The 25342-nt window shown below is 41.5% G+C and overlaps 1 protein-coding gene across 1 annotated transcript in view; it reads right to left on the bottom strand.

The window, feature by feature from the left end:
• Positions 1-416: 416 nt before the first annotated feature.
• The window catches only part of rims2b (regulating synaptic membrane exocytosis 2b), a 239421-nt gene continuing 214495 nt past the window's right edge, over positions 417-25342 (bottom strand). Inside the window, 5 exon segments of the mRNA XM_071373645.1 lie at positions 417-2037; positions 2447-2586; positions 2748-2849; positions 4999-5111; positions 20768-20909. Coding sequence (XP_071229746.1) covers positions 1822-2037; positions 2447-2586; positions 2748-2849; positions 4999-5111; positions 20768-20909 — 713 coding nt within the window. The 3' untranslated portion in view covers positions 417-1821.

The raw sequence follows: 25342 nt of genomic DNA, 5'->3' as shown, positions 1-25342 counted from the left end.
CTCTATTTGCGTACAACAGTCTGTCTGCACAGTTCTATTTGCACAATATATATATCCAACAGCAAAGCCTTATTCTATCTTAGATTCCTCAGATTACAAAGTTATACTGTTCCGAATATAACTCTTCAGATATTTTAAAATCTGATCATTCTAAAACTCACGTCAGTCTCATTCCAAACTTCGGAAATTGTTGGTTATCTGCATGAACCCAGCCTAAACTATGGATCATCCATACACCAATTGGCTTAATCATTTATTTACTAACTAAATAATCACAGAAATGCATAAATAAACAAACAGTAGATATTGGTTACTAACAATGATAGGGAAGATTCCCTAGTGGGCTAAACCGATATGACGGCTTGGTGGAGAAAAGGGAAAGACAAAATGGATTCATTACAGTCTATAATTTTATACATTGAAATGCTCATCCTTCGCACATGAACAGCCGCTCATTCGAGAATAATTGCATGTACATATTTACGTTGTGTCATTGTTGTGTTCTCTGTTGGAATCCGGTCCATCTGCTGGAAAGTTCATCCGAGTCTCTCTCTCTCTTTCTGTTTCCCTGAAGATTTGTCTTTCATGGTTAGAATGGATACTTCAGAGTACCATTCAGAAATGTTCTCATAGATTTTTCAGTATTCTCGTCCCAGGTTTACATAATTTCTAGCTGCAGACTAGTAACTAGTATCTAAGATTTGCTCTTATTCTGTGGGGATTGATAATCTCAGAGTTTAACCATTTCCAGCCGTGTAGCCAATGCTCCACGTGGTATGGTTTTCTAGTCTTGGTACTCAAACCTGTGCTACATCAGCTTACACCGAGGTATGCATGGTCTTAACTATTCGCAATCACAGCTCACGTTGTGGGTTTGCTTTGTCTGAAGAGGAGTTCCTCAGGAGGGGGTTTATTCTTATCAATAGAAAAGGCGGTTCCATGACGCCAGATCATGTCTGTGCTCACGGGGGCGGGCCAATAACTTAGTTGAACTTTAAAGGGAATACAATTCTCTCACATTAAAGGTTTAACATCACATTACATCATTTCACAAAGAGTTTTATCCTTACTCATTCATTTCATACAGAATTAGATGCAAACCCAATAATTGAGAAATGTACACATTCAGAGATATAGTCATGTGTGTTTCCTGTCCTTCGTGAGGTCACCAAATGAAACACACTCAACATAACTGTCCCTTAAGTGTCCATGGACCCTTCCCACATTCTCACAAGAGTTTCATTTTCCCATTTTGGGGATTTAGGAGTTCGGCCACATGAAATCCTTTGTTCACTCTGTGGTCTCTCTCTCTGCATGAAGAGGGAAGAGAGCCTCTGCCAGGAATTTACGACCTGAGATAACAGAACCTGGGTGTAGGAGAGAGTGAGAGAGAGGGGGAAGCCACAATCTACACCCAGAAAGGGCCACGTCTGAACAAACTGTACAACTAACCCTAATCCAACTCATGAAGGAGTTCTTCTATTTCCTCATCATGGATTTAAATCTAGTACCACTGAATTCATTCCACTTCTTCTTTCCTTTTCTTGCCGCAGCTTCATGTGCCTGTCTGGTCCTCCCTAGGAGGGGCGTAGACCCGGGGGGCTTAGCGTTAGGGTTTACCTGACCCATGTTGCAGTAAGACAGTCCCACCCGCAGGGGGCACCTTGTTGCAGTAAGATCAGATGGCCTGCTCCAGACTCTACCCTCCCTCTTCATGGGCTCAGAACATCAAGCATGCAGTGTTACCAGGGTAACCAGGGCTTGTCCCAATAGGGTGTGGCCTGGCAGAATTACCTCCTGTTGCTTATTTCTATGACAATGCTAGCTGTCCCTTAATTTTGCTGCATTTGCAGCTTGTTCTGCTACTGCTGCTTTGCTAGTTAAAGGTGCCAAAGTTGGATCCACCAATGAGGTGGGGGGGAACAGTTTGAACCAACCAATCACCATGTTGGATAAGTCTAAATCATCTAAAAGTATCTGAGCAGCTCCCATAAAGGATTTGTGGTCCATGCGTCCATAGTCCCCCCACACGATTATCTGGAGAAGAAAACACAGGTATTACATACTACTTCGTAAATAGTACTAACCCTAACCCCTAGGTTAAAGAGCAATCGTTAAAACAAGAGGATTCTAATATCCCATAACTCTTTGCATAAATGAGGATGATTTCAATACAATGGGAACAGCTATGCTAGTTAGCAACGGCCCTGGTCCCATGACGCAGGTTGACTTTCTCAAGCTTCCTCATGGAATTATTAGCTTGTCCTAACCTGGGAATCTTCAACCTACCCTAACCCTAAAACTAACACTAACCATAGTCTCCCCACAGGATAATCTGGAGAAGAGAAAACACTGATTATGTGTTACTCAAACTACTCATAATAGACTCAAATAGACCTATAAAGGACAATTGAATATGTCAAAGAGAGTGTATTTAACGAGTTACCTGTAAAACCTTCCCCTCCGGACTCTCCTCAAACTGAAGTTGCTGCTGGTAGAGGGGATCCAATGTTTTCTTAGCCAGTCTGGTTTTCTTTTTGACTATGCATTTCCCGTTGTCCATCAGATAGACTTTCACATAGGGGGCTTGAGAAACAAGCAGAGAGGGCAATAAGTACATTTCAATCACATTTTTTGCTGAATAAAAGTGACAGTGGCTTTCTGGACATAAATGGCCTTCCCTGGGGACATTGTGCTATAATGATAATATGATAATATATATAATATCAGTAATATATCATGCCCACCTGGCAGCTGCTTGTTGCCTTGTTTACCCACAAGTCCTCTGGCCCTGATGACTTCCACGTCCAGACGTTCTTTCCTGTACACCATCCCTATCTGGATGTCACCTGCAGAGAACATATATTATTTAGATTTATGCTGCAATATGCAATAGTTTGTGCCGGGGGGCTAGGGTCAGTCTGTTATATCTGGAGTATTTCTCCTGTCTTATCCGGTGTCCTGTATGAGCCCTGGAACCATGACTGAGGACTACCTGGACTGATGACTCCTTGCTGTCCCCAGTCCACTTGGTCGTGCTGCTGCTCCAGTTTCAACTGTTCTGCCTGTAGTTATGGAACCCTGACCTGTTCACCGGATGTGCTACCTTGTCCCGGACCTGCTGTTTTCGACTCTCTCTCTCTACCACACCTGCTGTCTCTAACTCTGAATGCAGGTATGAAAAGTCAACAGACATTTACTCCTGAGGTGCTGACATGTTGCACCCTCTACAACCACAGTGATTATTATTATTATCTGTTATTATTTGACCCTGCTGGTAATCCATGAACATTTGAACATCTTGGTCATGTACTGTTATAATTTCAACCCAGCACAGCCAGAAGAGGACTGGCCACCCCTCAGAGCCTGGTTCCTTTCTAGGTTTCTTCCAAGGTTCCTGTCTTTCTAGGGAGTTTTTCCTAGCCACCGTGCTTCTTCATCTGCATTGCTTGCTGCTTGGGGTTTTAGGCTGTGTTTCTGTACAGCACTTTGTGACATCAGCTGATGTAAGAAGGGCTTTATACACTGCTCAAAAAAATAAAGGGAACACTAAAATAACACATCCTAGATCTGAATGAATGAAATATTCTTATTAAATACTTTTTTCTTTACATAGTTGAATGTGCTGACAACAAAATCACACAAAAATTATCAATGGAAATCAAATGTATCAACCCATGGAGGTCTGGATTTGGAGTCACACTCAAAATGAAAGTGGAAAACCACGCTACAGGCTGATCCAACTTTGATGTAATGTCCTTAGAACAAGTCAAAATGAGGCTCAGTAGTGTGTGTGGCCTCCACGTGCCTGTATGACCTCCCTACAATGCCTGGGCATGCTCCTGATGAGGTGGCGAATGGTCTCCTGAGGGATCTCCTCCCAGACCTGGACTAAAGCATCCGCCAACTCCTGGACAGTCTGTGGTGCTACGTGGCGTTGGTGGATGGAGCGAGACATGATGTCCCAGATGTGCTCAATTGGATTCAGGTCTGGGGAACGGGCGGGCCAGTCCATAGCATCAATGCCTTCCTCTTGCAGGAACTGCTGACACACTCCAGCCACATGAGGTCTAGCATTGTCTTGCATTAGGAGGAACCCAGGGCCAACCGCATCAGCATATGGTCTCACAAGGGGTCTGAGGATCTCATCTCGGTACCTAATGGCAGTCAGGCTACCTCTGGCGAGCACATGGAGGGCTGTGCGGCCCCCCAAAGAAATGCCACCCCACACCATGACTGACCCACCGCCAAACCGGTCATGCTGGAGGATGTTGCAGGCAGCAGAACGTTCTCCACGGCGTCTCCAGACTCTGTCAGACTCTGTCATTAAAACGAGTTTTAATGACTCCAACCAAAGTGTATGTAAACTTCCGACTTTAACTATTTATTAACATTCTAACCAGAACACTACCCTAACCATCCCATCAGCATGTCACCTGCAGAGAACATGTATAATAATATTCTAACACATCCCTAACCATCACATCTGGATGTCACCTGCAGAGAACATATATATTAATATTCTAACCAGAACACTACCCTAACCATCCCATCAGCATGTCACCTGCAGAGAACATGTATAATAATATTCTTACACATCCCTAACCATCACATCTGGATGTCACCTGCAGAGAACATATATATTAATATTCTAACCAGAACACTACCCTAACCATCCCATCAGCATGTCACCTGCAGAGAACATGTATAATAATATTCTAACACATCCCTAACCATCCCATCTGGATGTCACCTGCAGATAACATATATATTAATATTCTAACCCGAACACTACCCTAACCATCCCATCTGGATGTCACCTGCAGAGAACATATATATTAATATTCTAACCCAACCCTAACCATCCCATCTGGATGCCACATGCATGGAACAGCATAAGAAGTAGGAGTGTCAAAACAAGGAGGAGGGATTATGGCCAAGGGGGAGGAGTGATTACTAGGTGTAGTCATAAAAAGGGAAAGGAGTCATGGTGCTTACCCATTGGTGGCGTGGCAAGTGTCTGTCTACCGGCTAGCTGTGCGGGGCCCAACCCTTCCAGGAACTCAGTGAAGTGGATGTCAGATGTGATACGGACACCGGGGAAGATAAGACTATGGAAAGACAAAACAGACTAGTTATTGACACCAGGGAAGATTAGGCTATGGACAAACAAAAACACACTGGTTATTGACACCAGGGAAGATAAGGCTATGGGGAGACAAAACACACTGATTATTGACACCAGGGAAGATTAGGCTATGGAGAGACAAAACACACTGGTTATTGACACCAGGGAAGATAAGGCTATGGAGAGACAAAACACACTGGTTATTGACACCAGGGAAGATTAGGCTATGGGGAGACAAAACACACTGATTATTGACACCAGGGAAGATTAGGCTATGGAGAGACAAAACACACTGGTTGTTGACATCAGGGAAGTTGAGGACATGGAGAGACAAAACACACTGATTATTGACACCAGGGAAGTTGAGGACATGGAGAGACAAAACACACTGGTTGTTGACATCAGGGAAGTTGAGGACATGGAGAGACAAAACACACTGGTTGTTGACATCAGGGAAGTTGAGGACATGGAGAGACAAAACACACTGAATATTGACACCAGGGAAGATTAGGCTATGGAGAGACAAAACACACTGATTATTGACATCAGGGAAGTTGAGGACATGGAGAGACAAAACACACTGGTTGTTGACATCAGGGAAGTTGAGGACATGGAGAGACAAAACACACTGATTATTGACACCAGGGAAGATTAGGCTATGGAGAGACAAAACACACTGATTATTGACACCAGGGAAGATTAGGCTATGGAGAGACAAAACACACTGATTATTGACACCAGGGAAGATTAGGCTATGGAGAGACAAAACACACTGATTATTGACACCAGGGAAGATTAGGCTATGGAGAGACAAAACACACTGGTTGTTGACATCAGGGAAGTTGAGGACATGGAGAGACAAAACACACTGGTTGTTGACATCAGGGAAGTTGAGGACATGGAGAGACAAAACACACTGGATATTGACACCAGGGAAGATAAGGCTATGGAGAGACAAAACACACTGATTATTGACACCAGGGAAGATAAGGCTATGGAGAGACAAAACACACTGGTTATTGACACCAGGGAAGATAAGGCTATGGAGAGACAAAACACACTGGTTGTTGACATCAGGGAAGTTGAGGACATGGAGAGACAAAATATATATGTTCTCTGCAGGTGACATGCTGATGGGATGGTTAGGGTAGTGTTCTGGTTAGAATATTAATATATATGTTATCTGCAGGTAACATGCTGATGGGATGGTTAGGGTTGGTTGTGATTATAATACTATTATATAAAAACACTACCATTCTAAAGTTTGGGGTCACCTTAGAAATGTCCTTGTTTTTTAAAGAAAGCACATTTTCTGTCCATTAAAATAACATCAAATTAATCAGAAATACAGTGTAGACATTGTTAACGTTGTAAATGATTTTATAGCTACCTGCCCTATTAGGAAACCCTTGTCTCTAGTGGGTACCAGTACTATGGTGAGTCAGACTGGGAGTTCCCTAATTCCCATCACCCACACACCCCTTTTTGCTCTTGTGCTGTTGGGAGACCAATCTAAGTCTCTCCGAGTGCTCATTGACTCTGGGGCTGATGAATGTCTTATGGACGCCACGATAGCTTCGGAGCTTGGTATTCCCACTCAGCCTCTCTCTGTGACCATGGATGCTAGGGCACTGGACGGCCCCTCTATAGGGGAAGTCACCCATAGTACTGTGCCAGTTCAATTACGGATTTCTGGTAACCACAGTGAGACAATACAGTTCCTCCTCACTTTATCTCCCTATGTTCTGGTTGTTTTTACTGTAATTTGGCTGGACCACAAGCTCCATCCTGGGTTGGAGCCCATTTTGCCATTCCCACTGCCTTCAAGCAGCACAGCCTTCCCCTAGTCGTTTTCCTCAGGAGGTTAGCAAGACTCTGGATGTCTCAGTTATCCCCACGGAATATGATGACCTCCTGGAAGTGTTTAGCAAGGCACGTGCTACTTACCTTCCCCCACACCGTCCTTATGATTGTGCCATTGATCTTCTTGCAGGCACTACACCACCTCGGGATTGATTGTACTCTCTGTCCCGACCAGAGAGCATTGCTATGGAGGAGTACATAAAAGAGTCTCTGGCCACTGGGGCTGACCGTCCGTCTGCATCTCCTGCCGGCGCAGGGTTTTTCTTTGTGGAGAAGTAGGACAAGACCCTGTGCCCATGCATTGACTACTATACTTAACGATATCACTGTCAAAAATTGTTACCCCCTCTCCTCAGCGTTTGAACCTCTCCAGGGGGCTACCATGTTTTCCAAGTTGGACCTTCGGAAATGCCTACCACATGCATAGGATACGCGAGGGGGATGAGTGGAAGACATTCTTCAACACAGCCAGTGGACATTGAGTACCAGGTCATGCCATCAGGCTTTGGTCAATGAGGTGCTTCGGGACATGCTAACCCGGTTTGTGTTCGTCTACCTTGACGACATCCTGTTTTTTTCCCCGATCTGACCAAGAACATGTACCCCATGTCAAACAGGTCCTTCAGTGCCTCCTGGAGAAGCAATTGTTAGTGGAGTGTGAGTTCCACCGCTCCTCTATCACCTTTCTGGGATATGTCATTGCTGAATGCAATGTTCAGATGGATCCTGGAAAAGTGAAAGCAGTGGTAGATTGGCCTCAACCAATAGCCAGGGTGCAGTTGCAACGGTTTCTTGGCTTTGCAAACTTCTACCGCCGTTTCATTCAGGATTACTGCACCCTGGCAGCCCCCCTCTCGGCATTCACCTCCCCCAAGGTACCGTTCAAATGGTCTCCAGCTGTCGACAAAGCCTTTGTAGACCTGAAGCTTCGGTTCACAACAGCACCCATCCTAATCCATCCAAACCCCTCACGTCAATTTGAGGTGGAAGTGGATGCTTTGAATGTTGGAGTGGGGGCCATCCTGTCCCAGCGATCTGCCCAGGACCAGAAGCTTCATCCCTGTGCTTTCCTGTCCTATTGCCTCAATCCTGCTAAGAGGAACTACGATGTGGGCAACCGAGAACTCCTGGCGGTGAAGATGGCGTAGGAGGAGTGGAGGCGCTGGCTGGAAGGAGCAGAACAGTCATTCCTGTTCAGCCATGCGCCTCAACTCAAGGCAGGCCCGGTGGGCCCTTCTGTTTACCAGATTCAACTTTACCATTTCTTACCATCCAGGATCTAAAAATGTGAAGCATGATGCTCTCTTCCGCCTATACAGTTCCTCTGCCAAACCCTCGACTTCCGAAATCATTCTCCCTACCTCATGCCTTGCTGCCACTGTGGATTGGGGTATTGAGAACCTGGTTCGCGAGGCGCAACGCTCCCAGCCTGGACCTGAAGGGGGCCCGGCTAACCGGCTGTTTGACCCTAACCCAGTCTGGTCTCGGGTCCTGGAATGGGCTCATTCCTCCAGGCTGACCTGTCATCCAGGGTCCCGTCGTACACTAGCCTGCCTTCGACAACGTTTCTGGTTGCCCACAATGGTGCCTGACATCGCTGCCGTCGTCACCGCTTGCACTTTGTGTGCTCAAAACAAGACTCCACGGCAAGCTCCGTCGTGGCCTCCTGCAGCCACTACCGGTTCCTCATCGTCCCTGGTCTCATATATTCTGACGGTAGTCAACCGGTTCTCGAATAGTGCCCATTTAGTCCCTCTCCCCAAACTACCTTCTGCCAAGGAGACGGCCCAGCTTATGGTGCAGCACGTCTTCCCGGATCCATGGACTCCCGGAAAGACATGGTCTTCGATCGGGGTTCTAGTCTCAGTTCTGGAGGGCATTCTGCACCCTTATTGGGTCGTCGGCCAGCCTGTCATCTGGATTCCATCCCCAAACTAACGGTCAGTCAGAGCGAGCCAACCAAGACCTGGAGACCACCTGGTCTCAACCAACCCCACTACCTGGAGGCATCAACTGGTCTGGGTGGAGTATGCCCTGAACACTCTTCCCAGTTCTGCCACGGGACTCTTCCCTTTCGAATGCACCATGGGGCATCAGCCTCCACTCGTCCCTGAACAAGAGCAGGAGGTCAGCATACCCTCTGCCCCAGATGTTTGTCCGCCGCTGTCAACGTACCTGGAGAAGAGCCAGGGCGGCTATTCTCAAGACCAACTCCAGGTATCGTCGACAAGCGGACTGTAGCTGGACCCCAGATCCCCGCTACTCCATTGGCAAGAGGGTATGTTACTGCGAGTACATCATCCTTAATCCAATGTTACTGCGAGTACATTATCCTTAATACAATGTTACTGCTAGTACATCATCCTTAATACCAATGTTACTGCTAGTAGATCATCCTTAATACCAATGTTACTGCTAGTACATCATCCTTAATACAATGTTACTGCTAGTACATCATCCTTAATACAATGTTACTGCTAGTACATCATCCTTAATACAATGTTACTGCTAGTAGATCATCCTTATTACCAATGTTACTGCTAGTACATCATCCTTAATACCAATGTTACTGCTAGTACATCATCCTTAATACCAATGTTACTGCAAGAACATCATCCTTATTATCAATGTTACTGCTAGTACATCATCCTTAATACCAATGTTACTGCTAGTACATCATCCTCAATACCAATGTTACTGCTAGTACATCATCCTTAATCCAATGTTACTGCTAGTACATCATCCTTAAACCAATGTTACTGCTAGTACATCATCCTTAATACAATGTTACTGCAAGAACATCATCCTTAATACCAATGTTACTGCGAGTACATCATCCTTAATACAATGTTACTGCAAGAACATCATCCTTAATAACAATGTTACTGCTAGTACATCATCCTTAGTATCAATGTATAGTACATCATCCTTAATACCAATGTTACTGCTAGTACATCATCCTTAATCCAATGTTACTGCGAGTACATCATCCTTAATACAATGTTACTGCTAGTACATCATCCTTATTACCAATGTTACTGCTAGTACATCATCCTTAATACCAATGTTACTGCGAGTACATCATCCTTAATCCAATGTTACTGCGAGTACATCATCCTTAATACAATGTTACTGCTAGTACATCATCCTTAAACCAATGTTACTGCTAGTACATCATCCTTAATACAATGTTACTGCAAGAACATCATCCTTAATACCAATGTTACTGCTAGTACATCATCCTTAATACAATGTTACTGCAAGAACATCATCCTTAATACCAATGTATAGTACATCATCCTTAATACCAATGTTACTGCTAGTACATCATCCTTAATACAATGTTACTGCGAGTACATCATCCTTAATACCAATGTATAGTACATCATCCTTAATACCAATGTTACTGCGAGTACATCATCCTTAATACAATGTTACTGCGAGTACATCATCCTTAATACAATGTTACTGCTAGTACATCATCCTTATTACCAATGTTACTGCTAGTACATCATCCTTAATACCAATGTTACTGCGAGTACATCATCCTTAATCCAATGTTACTGCGAGTACATCATCCTTAATACAATGTTACTGCTAGTACATCATCCTTAAACCAATGTTACTGCTAGTACATCATCCTTAATACAATGTTACTGCAAGAACATCATCCTTAATACCAATGTTACTGCTAGTACATCATCCTTAATACAATGTTACTGCAAGAACATCATCCTTAATACCAATGTATAGTACATCATCCTTAATACCAATGTTACTGCTAGTACATCATCCTTAATACAATGTTACTGCGAGTACATCATCCTTAATACCAATGTATAGTACATCATCCTTAATACCAATGTTACTGCTAGTACATCATCCTTAATACCAATGTTACTGCGAGTACATCATCCTTAATATCAATGTTACTGCTAGTACATCATCCTTAACCCAATGTTACTGCTAGTACATCATCCTTAATCCAATGTTACTGCGAGTACATCATCCTTAATACCAATGTTACTGCTAGTACATCATCCTTAATACAATGTTACTGCGAGTACATCATCCTTAATACAATGTTACTGCTAGTACATCATCCTTAATACCAATGTTACTGCAAGAACATCATCCTTAATCCAATGTTACTGCTAGTACATCATCCTTAGTATCAATTGTACGTCAGCCTTAATACAATAATCAAATCAAATCAAGCTTTATTTGTACAGCACATTTCAGACATGATGACAAGGTGATTCAAAGGATAAAATAAAAACAATTTAAATAAACTGAAATATTTACTAAACAACACATGTAAGAGAATAAAAAAACAAAGAATAACAATACAAACTGAACGACTACAAAGTACCCTGAGGAAAAGCAAAGTGTTTTTTAAGATATTTTTTCAAATGTCCATAGTTGCAGCCCCCCTCAGTTTCTCTGGCAGGCTATTTCAGAGGCTGGGGGCATAGTAGCTAAAAGCTGCTTCTCCATCCCTCTTGGTCCTAGGCCACTGCCAGAGGACCGTGAGTGACCTACCGGGTACATAACTTAAAAGCATCTCTGACATGTAATGGGCTGGACAATCATGGATATATTTAAAAACCAATAGAAGAATCTTAAAATGAATTCTAAAACTCACAGGCAGCCAGTGGAGAGACCTTAAAACCGGTGGAATGTGTGCTCTCTGTCTGGTCTTGGTCAGTACCCGTGTTGCAGAATTCTGTATGTTTTGCAGTTGACCAATGTCTTTCTTGGGTAGACCAGACAGGAGTGCTTTACAGTAGTCAAGCCTGCTTGTAATAAAAACATGGATGAGTCTCTCTGTATCAGCCTGAGAGAGAAATGGTAGCACCTTGGCAATGTTCCTCAGGTGGTAAAACTATATTTTTGTGACATTCCTAATGTGTGATTGAAATTGAGTTCAGAATCTAAAATAATACATAGGTGTTTTATCTTTATTGCCCGTGAATTAAAATGTGCGTTCAGATTCTCTCTGTGATTCGGCTCTAAAAATAAGTACCTCGGTCTTGTCTTGATTGAGCTGGAGGAAGTTGTGAGCTATCCAAGTATTTAAATCACTATTACAGTCAAATAATTTATCCGTAGAGCTAAAATCCTCTGGTGACACAGAAATGTAAAGTTGTGTATCGTCTGCATAGCAGTGAAAATCAATGCTGTGCTTTCTGATAGCGTTTCCAAGGGGTAACATATAAACAGCGAACAAGAGAAGATCTTTCCGAGATCTTTTCGAGCTCTGCAAGATCTTTTCGAGCTCTGCAAGCGAAACTGAAGGGAAGCCGCCATCTAAAAAAACTAATTTAACATTGGAGGAGGACGTTTTTATAACTATGTCTATAGAAGAGAGAGTATTGCTTACAAGCATGAGAGAGCAGTTAAGAAAACGGGATATATTGCATGGGCTACTGGGGGAGGTTGAGGCCTTAAAAACAGGAATGGATAAAATGATGGAAGAAATATGAGCAGAAAATAAGATATAGAAAACTACCGTGGACTCCCTAAAAGACACTAGAGAGAGCCTACGGTATGATAATAAAACAATGAAAGCTGAATAACTTGATCTAAAGTGCAGAAGTATGAAGAATACTATTGCTATAATGGGAATAAAGGAGGATGAAAATGAAAACGTAGGGCTAGGATAAAGGATTATAGAATGAGAAACCTGCATAGATTCTCTGTTGGAGTAGGCCTATACAATCCTAAAATAATTGGTGTCATTACCCTTTTACATTTAAAAAATGTAAAGGATTATTATTGTTCCGATACACACCGGCAAATGGATTAGGTGTTGTCAACAGGGTTGTTGTCTCTGTTAGTGTGTGGTGGGCTGGTTGACACTGGGATAAACTGATGAACGTTAACGGTAGAACTAAGACAATAACTGGTTTATGGAAGCACTTCTCTAAGTGAGGTATATTATATATTTCAATATAAGATATTTATTTTTTGTTTTCCATGTTATTTGGTTAGTTCTCACCCTCATAGATATTTTTGTTATCATGGTACTGCCCATATTTCCCTCTGGCCTACGCCAATTGGCGGCCAAGGGTTTGCCTTAGGACGCAAAGGTGTGTCATGAGTCAGGGAGATGGTCTGATGGTCTAAGTGACAACTGACCTAGATATGGTTTAGTTATTAACTTCTTATGGATAGGGGGCAGCATTTTCACGTTTGGATGAAAAGTGTGGCCAGAGTAAACTGCCTGCTACTCAGTCCCAGTTGCTAATATATGCATATTATTAGTAGATTTAGATAGAAAACACTCTGAAGTTTCTAAAACTGTTTGAATCATGTCTGTGAGTATAACATAACTTATTTAGCAGGCGAAACCCCGAGGACAAACCATTCAGATGTTTTTTTTGAGGTCACTCTCTTTTCAATGAGATTTCATTGGGAAACCAGATTTCTAAGCGAACTGCTTGCAGTTCCTACGGCTTCCACTGGATGTCAACAGTCCTGAGAAATTGGTTGAGGTTATTCCTTTGTGTAATGAAGACATACGGCCATCTTGAAGTCGAGTCACTATAGGTGTCCTGTTTGATTGAAGCGCATGACCAGAAGGCATGCTACATTTGGTTTTAATCCTGTATTGAACACAGATCATCCCGTCTTCAATTTTATCGATTATTAACGTAAAAAAATACCTAAAGTTGTATTACAAAAGTATTTGAAATTCTTTGACAAAGTTTACAGGTAACCTTTGAGATATTTTGTCGTGACGTTTGAGCAAGTTGGAACCTGTGTTTTTCTGGATCAAACGCGCCAAATAAATAGACATTTTGGATATATATAGACGGAATTAATTGAACAAAAGGACCATTTGTGATGTTTATGGGACATATTGGAGTGCCAACAACAGAAGCTCGTCAAAGGTAAGGCATGAATTATATTTTTATTTCTGCATTGTGTCGCGCCTGCAGGGTTGAAATATCAAATCAAATCAAATTTTATTTGTTACATACACATGGTTAGCAGATGTTAATTCGAGTGTAGCGAAATGCTTGTGCTTCTAGTTCCGACAATGCAGTAATAACCAACAAGTAATCTAACCTAACAATTCCACAACTACTACCTTATACACACAAGTGTAAAGGGATACAGGATATATACATAAAGATATATGAATGAGTGATGGTACAGAACAACATAGGCAAGATGCAGTAGATGGTATAGAGTACAGTATATACATATGAGATGAGTAATGTAGGGTATGTAAACATAAAGTGGCATAGTTTAAAGTGGCTAGTGATACATGTATTACATAAAGATGGCAAGATGCAGTAGATGATATAGAGTACAGTATATACATATACATATGAGATGAGTAATGTAGGGTATGTAAACATTATATTAAGTGGCATTGTTTAAAGTGGCTAGTGGACATTTTTACATAATTTCCATCAATTCCCATTATTAAAGTGGCTGGAGTTGAGTCAGTATGTTGGCAGCGGCCGCTAAATGTTAGTGGTGGCTGTTTAACAGTCTGATGGCCTTGAGATAGAAGCTGTTTTTCAGTCTCTCGGTCCCTGCTTTGATGCACCTGTACTGACCTCGCCTTCTGGATGATAGCGGGGTGAACAGGCAGTGGCTTGGGTGGTTGTTGTCCTTGATGATCTTTATGGCCTTCTTGTGACATCGGGTGGTGTAGGTGTCCTAGAGGGCAGGTAGTTTGCCCCCGGTGATGCGTTGTGCAGACCTCACTACCCTCTGGAGAGCCTTACGGTTGTGGGCGGAGCAGTTGCCGTACCAGGCGGTGATACAGCCTGACAGGATGCTCTCGATTGTGCATCTGTAGAAGTTTGTGAGTGCTTTTGGTGACAAGCCGAATTTCTTCAGCCTCCTGAGGTTGAAGAGGCGCTGCTGCGCCTTCTTCACAACGCTGTCTGTGTGGGTGGACCAATTCAGTTTGTCCGTGATGTGTACACCAAGGAACTTAAAACTTTCCACCTTCTCCACTACTGTCCCGTCGATGTGGATAGGGGGTGCTCCCTCTGCTGTTTCCTGAAGTCCACAATCATCTCCTTTGTTTTGTTGACGTTGAGTGTGAGGTTATTTTCCTGACACCACACTCCGAGGGCCCTCACCTCCTCCCTGTAGGCCGTTTCGTCGTTGTTGGTAATCAAGCCTACCACTGTAGTGTCATCCGCAAACTTGATGATTGAGTTGGAGGCGTGCATGGCCACGCAGTCGTGGGTGAACAGGGAGTACAGGAGAGGGCTCAGAACGCACCCTTGCTCAGAATATGCGTATCTCTCTTTGTTTACAATGTTGCTATACTCAGATAATAGCATCGTATGCTTTCGCCGAAAAACCTATTTGAATCCTGACATGTTCGCTGGATTTACAACCAGTGTAGCTTTAATTTGATATATTTCATGTGTGATTTAATGAAAGTTTGGCATCTGTGTTGGCTCTTGGATAATGGCGCAGTGGTCTAGTGGTCTAGGGCACTGCATCGCAGTGCTAGCTGCGCAACCAGAATCTCTGGGTTCGCGCCCAGGCTGGGCTGGGTTCGCGCCCAGGCTCTGTCGCAGCCGGCCGCAACCGGGAGATCCGTGGGGCGACGCACAATTGGCATAGCGTCGTCCGGGTTAGGGAGGGTTTGGCTGGTAGGGAGGGTTTGGCCGGTAGGGATATCCTTGTCTCAGACGCTCTGGATAAGAGCGTCTGCTAAATGACTTAAAAATGTATGTAAAAAAAAAAAATGTAATAAAAATGTATGCACTCTACTGTAAGTCGCTCTGGATAAGAGCGTCTGCTAAATTACTAAAATGTAAAATGTAAAATGTAACACTTTGACTAAGGCTGTCTCAGTGCTGTGGTGAGCCCGAAAACCAGCTAGGATTTTTTTTAAATACAGTTGAAAAAAAATATAATAATAATAATTTAGCTGTTTGGAAACACATTTCTTAAGAATAGGAGGTTGGTTATTGGCCGGAAATTGCTAAAAGCTGAAGAATCTAGATACAATTTCTTTTAAAGGGGTTTCTGTCACGCCCTGACCTTAGTTATCTATGTTTTCTTTATTATTTTGGTCAGGTCAGGGTGTGACAAGGGTGGGTATGCTTGTTTTTGTCTTGACTAGGGTTTTTGTAGATCAAATTTTTTTTGTAAATCTAGGTAATTGTAGGTCTATGGTGACCTGAATTGGTTCCCAATCAGAGGCAGCTGTTTATCGTTGTCTCTGATTGGGGATCCTATTTAGGTTGCCATTTTCCCTTTTGGTTTCGTGGGTTCTTGTCTATGTGTAGTTGCCTGTCAGCACTCGTTTTATATAGCTTCACGTTCGTTTTGTTACTTTGTTAGTTTGTTTCGTGTTCTTTATTCATTAAAAGAAGAATGTATGCATATCACGCTGCGCCTTGGTCTCCTCCTACCAACGAACGTGACAGAAGAAACCACCATAAAAGGACCAAGCAGCGTGTGAATGAGTAGCGGACATCATGGACCCGGGAGAAAGATGAGTGGAGGACATCCTGGAGGACATCCTGGACCTGGGATGAGGTAATGGCAGGGGACAAGACCCTGCCATGGAAGCAGGTAGAAACCACAGTCTGGAACCTCCAACGACGGGCCACAGTCCGGAACCTCCAACGACGGCCCCAGTCTGGAGCCTCCAGCGATGGGCCCCAGTCCGGAGCCTCCAGCGACGGGCCCCAGTCCGGAGCCTCCAGCGAGGGTGCCCAGTCCGGTGTCCGCAGCGAGGGTGCCCAGTCCGGTGTCCGCAACGAGGGTCCCCAGTCCGGGGTCTGCGACGAGGGTCCCCACACCAGAGGTGCACCAAAGTGGGGTGAGCCAGTGGTGGAGCGGGGTCTGCGTCCCGCACCTGAGCCGCTACCGCGGATAGATGCCCACCCAGACACTCCCCTATAGGTTCAGGTTTTGCGGCCGGAGTCCGCACCTTTGGGGGGGTACTGTCACGCCCTGATCTTAGAGAGCCTTTTTATGTCTCTATTTGGTTTAATCAGGGTGTAATTTGGGGTGGGCATTCTATGTTTTGTTTTTTTATGATTTTGTATTTCTATGTTTTGGCCGGGTATGGTTCTCAATCAGGGACAGCTGTCTATCGTTGTCTCTGATTGGGAACCATACTTAGGTAGCCCTTTTCCCTCCTTTCTTTGTGGGAAGTTAACTTTGTTTGTGGCACATAGCCCTTAAGCTTCACGGTTGTTTTGTATTGTTTGTTGTTTTGTTGGTGTCATTTTTCTCATAAAAGGATTATGTACGCTCACCACGCTGCGCTTTGGTCCTGTTCCTTTGACGGCCGTGACACATGCATTATTGTTTGCCACTTGGCATTAATTTGTTTTCTAGGTCACACATGCTTTTTCAATATTTTAATAAAAAATGATTAAATGTTTTCATTGTGTTAATTATGGCAGATTGATTGACTTCCAAGTTTTAGTTTACGTTTTTTCAAGATGAGTTATGAGAAAAGAATCGTCCAGCCCATTGGGACTCACCTCACCCCCCTATGACGTCTTGAAATATGTAGACAGATGGGTAAAAGTAAGTTTACATTGTAATATCTCAGACAACCAACTTTCTAGCTCTGCCCACAACTTCAAAACTGTATAGCATGCCCAGAAAGCATGAATTATTGAGTCATTATTAGTTTTACACTTGAGACATGACTCTGCCGTTGACTGTAGGATTTGTGAATTTTGTCTCTTGTATAATTCATTCTGTAGATTTGTTTATACTGGATTAAGCACACATTTTTATTAACTGTAATTTCATTAGTTATTCTCCAACTTTCCCTCCATCTTGTCCAAACATCAGTTCTTTAAGTCTTGTTTCCAATAGTTAGTAATAATTTTTTCTAAAATATTGTCAGTTGGATATGATCTCTGCAAGGTTTTGTATATCTTCCCTATTATATGAACATCCTTTTCTGACTCAAATAAGATTCCTTCAAGGTTCCTCTGATATCCAAAATATTTAAAATCAAATTTCATGAAAAGTTACTTTTACATTGGTCAGTAGATAGTTTGTAATTCTGTCATGGAAATAAATGTATTTCCTGTTACCAAGTCATGTACGGTTTCTATGCCTTTAGTTTTCCATGTGGATCAATTTATCAGTGAATTCTGAAATGCTATCAAAGGATTGTTCTTTAAAACTTCTTGACGCTAGGAGGCAGAATTTTTATGTTTGGAAAAATAACGTTCCCAATGTAAACGGCCTATTTCTCAGGCCCAGATGCTAGAATATGCATATAATTGACAGATTAGGATAGAAAACACTCTAAAGTTTCCAAAACTGTCAAAATATTGTCTGTGAGTATAACAGAACTGATTTTGCAGGCGAAAACCTGAGGAAATCCAACCTGGAAGTGCCTCTTATTTTGAAAAATCCCTGTTCCATTGCCTGCCTATCTTTTATTCTGAAAAATGAGCGAGATTTATCAAATTGCGTCAGTGGATAGCCAGGTGTCCTTTGATTAGTTCTTGCGGGCGAAAGTGGTCGCTCAACATTTTCTTTCTCTATTGTATTGAATAGTTTACCGCCCGGTTGAAATATTATTGATTATTTATGTTAAAAACAACCTGAGGATTGATTATAAAAACATTTGACATGTTTCTACGAACTTTACGGATATTATTTGGAATTTTCGTCTGCCCTTCATGACCTGCCTGAGCCTGTGGATTTCTGAACATAACGCGCCAAACAAATGGAGGTTTTATGATATAAAAATAATCTTTATCGAACAAAAGGAACATTTATTGTGTAACTGGGAGTCTCGTGAGTGCAAACATCCGAAGATCATCAAAGGTAAGTGATTAATTTTATTGCTTTTCTAACTTTCGTGACCAATCTACATTGCTGCTAGGTGTTTGTAATGTTTTGTCTAGTGATCGATAAAAATTGCTTTCGCTGTAAAGCATATTTTCCAAATCTGACATGACAGGTGGATTAACAACAATCTAAGCTGTGTTTTGCTATATTGCACTTGTGATTTCATGAAATTAAATATTTTTTGTAATTTTTTTAAAATTTGGCGCTCTGCAATTTAGCGGTTGTTGATGAAAATGATCCCGCTAAAGGGATCCGTGCGCCAGGAGGTTTTAAGGTTATTTTAGCGAGTGATATTGGTTTTTGTAGAATAGGTTTCATTTTCTTCCATTTTGTTATTCTGTTTTTAACTATGAAGTTGTTAATGTTCTTAGCTTTATCTTTTGAAAATAGAGATGGAAAAAGATTCTGGGGATGAGCATGCGCATCTTGAATATGTACCCATTGTTCCTCTTTAGTGCATTTAACTATATGTCACAAGTAAAAGCCTTGGGTAGTGAGTTGATACAATTACAATCTGGAAGGTTAAAACCACCCTCAGACTCAGGAAGATGTTCAACTTTCTTTTTTTATTCTATGAGTTTTAAAGTTATATGACTGAGTATACTTTTTTAAAGAAAGTCTTTGGTGGGGTAATTAGTAATAACGAAAATAAAAACAAAAACTTTAGCAGCCATTATAAATACATTTATTCTACCTGTAGATGTATGCGAAGATGATTCCATTTAATTAGATATGCTTTCATATTACATATTTCTCACTACTGTAAGTCGCTCTGGATAAGAGCTTCTGTTGAATGACTAAAATATAAATGTAATATTGTTTGAGTAATGGAATAAAGTTGTATATTTGTTGTTTGTCGTCACTTATTAAGAATCCTAAGTATTTCATATGTTTTTGTGGTCCATTTAAAGGATTTCTGTAGATCGTGAGTTACTCTTTTTATTTATCTTATTGCCACCATTAGATTTTTTTCATATGTTCATTTTATAACCTGAGATTTGAGTTCTCAGAATATTTTCTTTTAGCAAAGGGGGCATTGAGTTTTCAATATTTGTCAGGTATATCAGGAGATCATCTGCAAATAAGTTTAGTTTAAATTCATTTTTACCAATATTGATACCTTTTACGTTTGGGTCCTGCCTAATTCTTTCTGCAAGCGTTTACATTGCCAGTGCAAACAGGAAGGGGAGAGAGGACATCCCTGTCTTGTGGTCCTTTCTAAAGCAATTTCATCAGATAATGTGTTATTAGTGTATATTTTATCAAATATTTTTATTAAATGTATTATTTCAGCTGGAAAGTTGAAATCTTCCAAAGTCTTAAATAGAAAAGGACATTCAAGAAGGTCAAAAGCCTTTTCGGCATCAACAGCCATTATTGCTAAATCTATATCTTATTTTTTTGTTTATTGTATAAACTGAAACATGTTCTTGTATTTGTTTGTAAGTGTCTTTTTAATTAACCCTGATTGATAGATAGATATGTAGTCTGGCAAATCTGGTAAGACTTTTTCCAATTCTATTGCTTATAAGATTTGTTATTATTTTATTGTCACGATTGATTACATTTATGGGTCTATAATCAGCAGGGGATTCTCCTGAAATATTATTACCAGATTACTTAAATTGAAAAACTACCCTGCTCATTACCACAAAACAATTATCTGAGTACTCTGTGTGACTTTGTAATGTGTTACCCACAACACTGCTGCAAGTATATCATCCTATCCTATACCGCTCAGGTAGTGTATTCATAATAACACATTGAAATGGGACATTATTTTATCAATGTTTGGTCTAGGTAATCCATTGATTTTGTACTTCATTCACAAACTACTATGTTAATATTGGGAGATTTCCAGTGCACTATAAACGATTCAGATTATTCTTATTTTAGTGTATCCTGGAGGGGGAAGGAGGAAAATGAGGATAGGATAAAGAGAGGGATGCTTACTTTCCCGGCTTGGCCTCGGCGTCAGGGTCGGAAGACTCTCGGCTGATCTGCCGTGTCAATCTGCTCTTGAACTCGATGGCCAATCCCGTCTCAACACTCCTCTGGACTGGCAGACGAATTATCTTCTTCTTCCCTTCCTCCTCTGAGAGATAAAGACAGACAGGGGACATGTTAGCCTTGAGAGGTAACATCTAACTGTAATGTAAAACAGAGAGAGAGACAGACAGGGAACTGTTAGCCTTGAGAAGTAACATCTAACTGTAATGTAAAACAGAGAGAGAGAGAGACAGACAGGGAACTGTTAGCCTTGAGAAGTAACATCTAACTGTAATGTAAAACAGAGAGAGAGACAGACGGGGACGTGTTAGCCTTGAGTGGTAACATTGAACTGTAATATGAAACAGAGAGAGAGACAGACACATTAGCCTTGAGTGGTAACATCTAACTGTAATTTAACGCAGAGAGAGACAGATAGGGACGTGTTAGCCTTGAGCGGTAACATCTAACTATAATGTTACATGGAGAGAGAGACAGATGGGGACGTGTTAGCCTTGAGCGGTAACATCTAACTATAATGTTACACGGAGAGAGAGACAGATGGGGACGTGTTAGCCTTGAGCGGTAACATCTAACTATAATGTTACACGGAGAGAAAGACAGATGGGGACGTGTTAGCCTTGAGCGGTAGCATCTAACTGTAGTGTAACATATTGATTTGAGGTTCCACAACCTGTCAAGAGAGGTCAGCAAACCTCTCCCTTTAGCATCAAATCTTTCACTTCAGCGTCATCATTATCCGTCTCCCTTCTGACAGCCCCGAATTTTTCTGAACCGTCTCAGTGGTTCTCCTCCTGACACTTCGCTTCACCTTTAATTCCCTATTAAATAGCCAGCATTAGATGCTCAAAGATGGTGACAGGTGGTGCAAATGAGGAAATCAAACCCTCAGTCCCACAGCTCATTTAGACCGTTCTGTTCCATTTAACCGTGTTTTAGCCGTGTTGTAAGATTAACAAAGATTGGATCCAAAAATGTCTATTGTTGGACATCTACAAGTCTCCATTGGTACCAGCAGTTCTCTGTGGCCTTCTCCGCTGGAGATCTGTTGGCAGATTGGATTGACTGACTGACCGACTGAATACAACTTTTTCCAAGTGATATTTCATTTGTTTTTATTGTGACGGAGTAACCGTGTTGGGTTGGGATATGTGTTCAGTTGTTGGTGAAACAGTGAATCCTTATCATTTGTATTCCTGTGTGGAACACGTGGTTACTGCATTATGAATTTATGAATGGATAGTTACTTTGCTACTGAGGTCATCACTAACAGAACCTGAGGTATGGGACATTTACAAGTAAAGGTATTATTACATTTGTGAGATCATTTATGTTGAATATACAGTGCAACCAACATCAAAGAACACAGTTGTTTTGAAGTTCTATCTTTACATATTTAAGGGATTTTATGCAAAGTGTATTTTACAAAACAGGCTTTTAAATAAGTATTTTCAATGGCAGCTTCATTAAATAGTACCCGCAAAACACCAGTCTCAACTTCAAGAGTGAAGAGGCGACTCCGGGATGTTCTTTGTTATAGAGTGAAAAAGTTTGGAAAAGTGGTTTAATAACCTCTACTTAACACCCATCCCGGATCCGGGAGCATCCTCATCAGTAAAAGCTGACTAGCATAGCGCCACAAGTAAATAATAGCATATACATATCATGAAATAACAAGTCCAATACAGCAAAGGAAAGATAAACATCTTGTGAATCCAGCCAATATTTCCGATTTTTTAAGTGTTTTACAGCGAAAGCACAATATAGCATTGTATTAGCTTACCACAATAGCCAAACACACAACCTCATTTATTCACCGCATAGATAGCATTCGCAAAAACCAGCAAAAGATATAAAATTAATCACTAACCTTGACCAACTTCATCAGATGACAGTCTTATAACATCAGGTTATACAATACACTTATGTTTTGTTCGAAAATGTGCATATTTAGAGTTGCAAACCGTGGTTATACATTGTGAATATGTAGCATCGATTCACCAGAATGTCCGGAGCTATTTTGGACACTCACCTAATCTGACCAAAGAACTCATCATAAACTTTACATAAAAATACTTGTTGTATGGCAAATGAAAGATACACTGGTTCTTAATGCAACCGCCGTGTTAGATTTTTAAAAATAACTTTACCATAACAAACAGCTTGCGTTATTGCGAGACAGCGCCCGCCAAAACGGCAGAGAATAGGAATCAACATTTTCCACAGAAATACGAAATAACATCATAAATTGTTCTTACTTTTGTTGAGCTTCCATCAGAATCTTGTACAAAGAGTCCTAGGTCGAGGATAAATCATTGTTTGATTTTAGAATGTCTTTTTCTCCTGTCGAATTCGTGCCACAATGCTAGCCAATGTTGATGACGTTCCCAGTTTCTCTCAAAGTCCCAATAAACGTTGAATAAACTGATGAAACTCGGTTGAAAAAACCTACTTTATGATGTTTTTCTAATATGTATCAAATAAAAACAGAGCCGGAGATATCCGCCGTGTATACCGAACGCTTTTCAGAAGCCAATGTCGACGTACTTCGCGCGCCAGAGAAGACAAAGACATTTCCAGACCTGTCACTCCAAAAGCTCTTGTTCGGCCTCAGATCAAGCTAGACACCCCATTCCACCTTCCACTGCCTGTTGACATCTAGTGGAAGGCGTATGAAGTGCATGCATATCGATAAATATTAGGCAATTGAATAGGCAGGCCCTGGAACAGAGCATCGTTTTCAGATTTTTGGAAGTTTGCTGCAAAATGAGTTCTGTTTTACTCACAGATATAATTCAAACAGTTTTAGAAACTTGGGAGTGTTTTCTATCCAATACTAATAATAATATGCATATTGTACGATCTAGAATAGAGTACGAGGCAGTTTAATATGGGCACGATTTTTTCCAAAGTGAAAACAGCGCCCCCCTATTGACAAGAAGTTTTAACCACTCATCTCTGTTTTGGATAAATACCGTTGAAGTCTGAAGTTTACGTACACCTTTGCCAAATACATTTAACCTCAGTTTTTTTTTTACAATTCCTGACATTTCATTTTAGTAAAAATGCCCTGTCTTAGGTCAGTTGGGATCACCACTTTATTTTTAAAATGTTAAATGTCAGAATAATAGTAGAGAATATTATTTCATCACATTCCCAGTGGGTCAGAAATTTACATACACTCAGACTTGCACGTTTTTCTGGGTCTCTATGGTTTTGGTTGAATAGGTTACTCAATGTCTTTCTTAGGTTTTTGCATTCTTCATTAAACCATTTGCAATTGTTGCTAATTTTCTTAGGTTGAATGCTTGAAAAGTTTAGATTTAATATGGAAGCTGAGAGGTCAAATATAGTGTTCAGGCTTTCTACTGCCAAGTTCACACCACTATTACAGTGAAATATTTTGTCCAGGAAGTTGTCTAAAAGGATTGAATTCGTTGTTACCTAATTGTTTTTAGGTTAGGTAGGTTTCTGCATTTCCTTCCATCTATAGAATGTCTTAATATTGTGCAGTTTCTTTGGCTTTGATGCCTCATGATTAAATAAAGGTTAAATAAAATAAATAAATACAAAATTTGAGTATTGCTCTGTTTAGGTTCTGATAGTGGTGTTAGTGGACTGTGAATGCTCTGAGAGACTCTGGGTTGAGGTCAGTGATAAAGTAATCCACAGTACTACTGCCAAGGGATGAGCTGTAGGTGTACCTACCATAAGAGTCTCCTCGAAGCCTACCATTGACTATGTACAGACCCAACGTGAGACAGAGCTGCAGGAATTGTGACCCATTTTTGTTGGTGGCTGTTTGTCCCCATGTGTGCTGAGAGTGTCAGGTTCTTGTCCAGTTCTGGCATTTAGGTCGCCACAGACTAGTACATGTCCCTGGGCCTGGAAATGGTTGATTTCCCCCTCCAGGATGGAGAAGCTGTCATCGTTAAAGTATGGGGATTCTATTGGTGGGGATATAGGTAGCACACCTGAAGACATTTTTCTCTGTTGAGATAATTTCCTCATTAGTTTCTAGCCAGATGTAAAATCTTCCTGTTTTGACTAATTTAATAGAATGGGTTAAGTCTGCTCTATATCATATTAGAGTACCCCATGAGTCTCTTCCCTGTTTCACACCTGGTAGTTTGGTGGATGGGACTGCCAGCTCTCTGTAACCTAGAGGGCAACCAGGGGGTCCATCTCCTCTGTAATATGTTTATTGTAGGGCGACAGTCTGTATTCAAAATGTTTCATTTATTTGATGACCCAGTCTCTCTCTGAAGCATCAAACCTCTCCCTGTAGCATCAAACCTCTCCTTTTCTCTCCCTATAGCATCAACCTTGTCCCTGACTCTCCCTGTAGCATCAACCTTGTCCCTGACTCTCCCTGTAGCATCAACCTTGTCTCTGTCTCTCCCTGTTACATCAACCTTGTCCCTGTCTCTCCCTGTAGCATCAACCCTCTCCCTGTCTCTCCCTGTAGCATCAACCTTGTCCCTGTCTCTCCCTGTAGCATAAAACCTCTCCCTGTCT

This window comes from Salvelinus alpinus, chromosome 29, assembly GCF_045679555.1.
Source record: "Salvelinus alpinus chromosome 29, SLU_Salpinus.1, whole genome shotgun sequence".
Lineage (NCBI taxonomy): Eukaryota > Metazoa > Chordata > Actinopteri > Salmoniformes > Salmonidae > Salvelinus > Salvelinus alpinus.
This window is presented reverse-complemented; position numbering and strand designations above follow the sequence as displayed.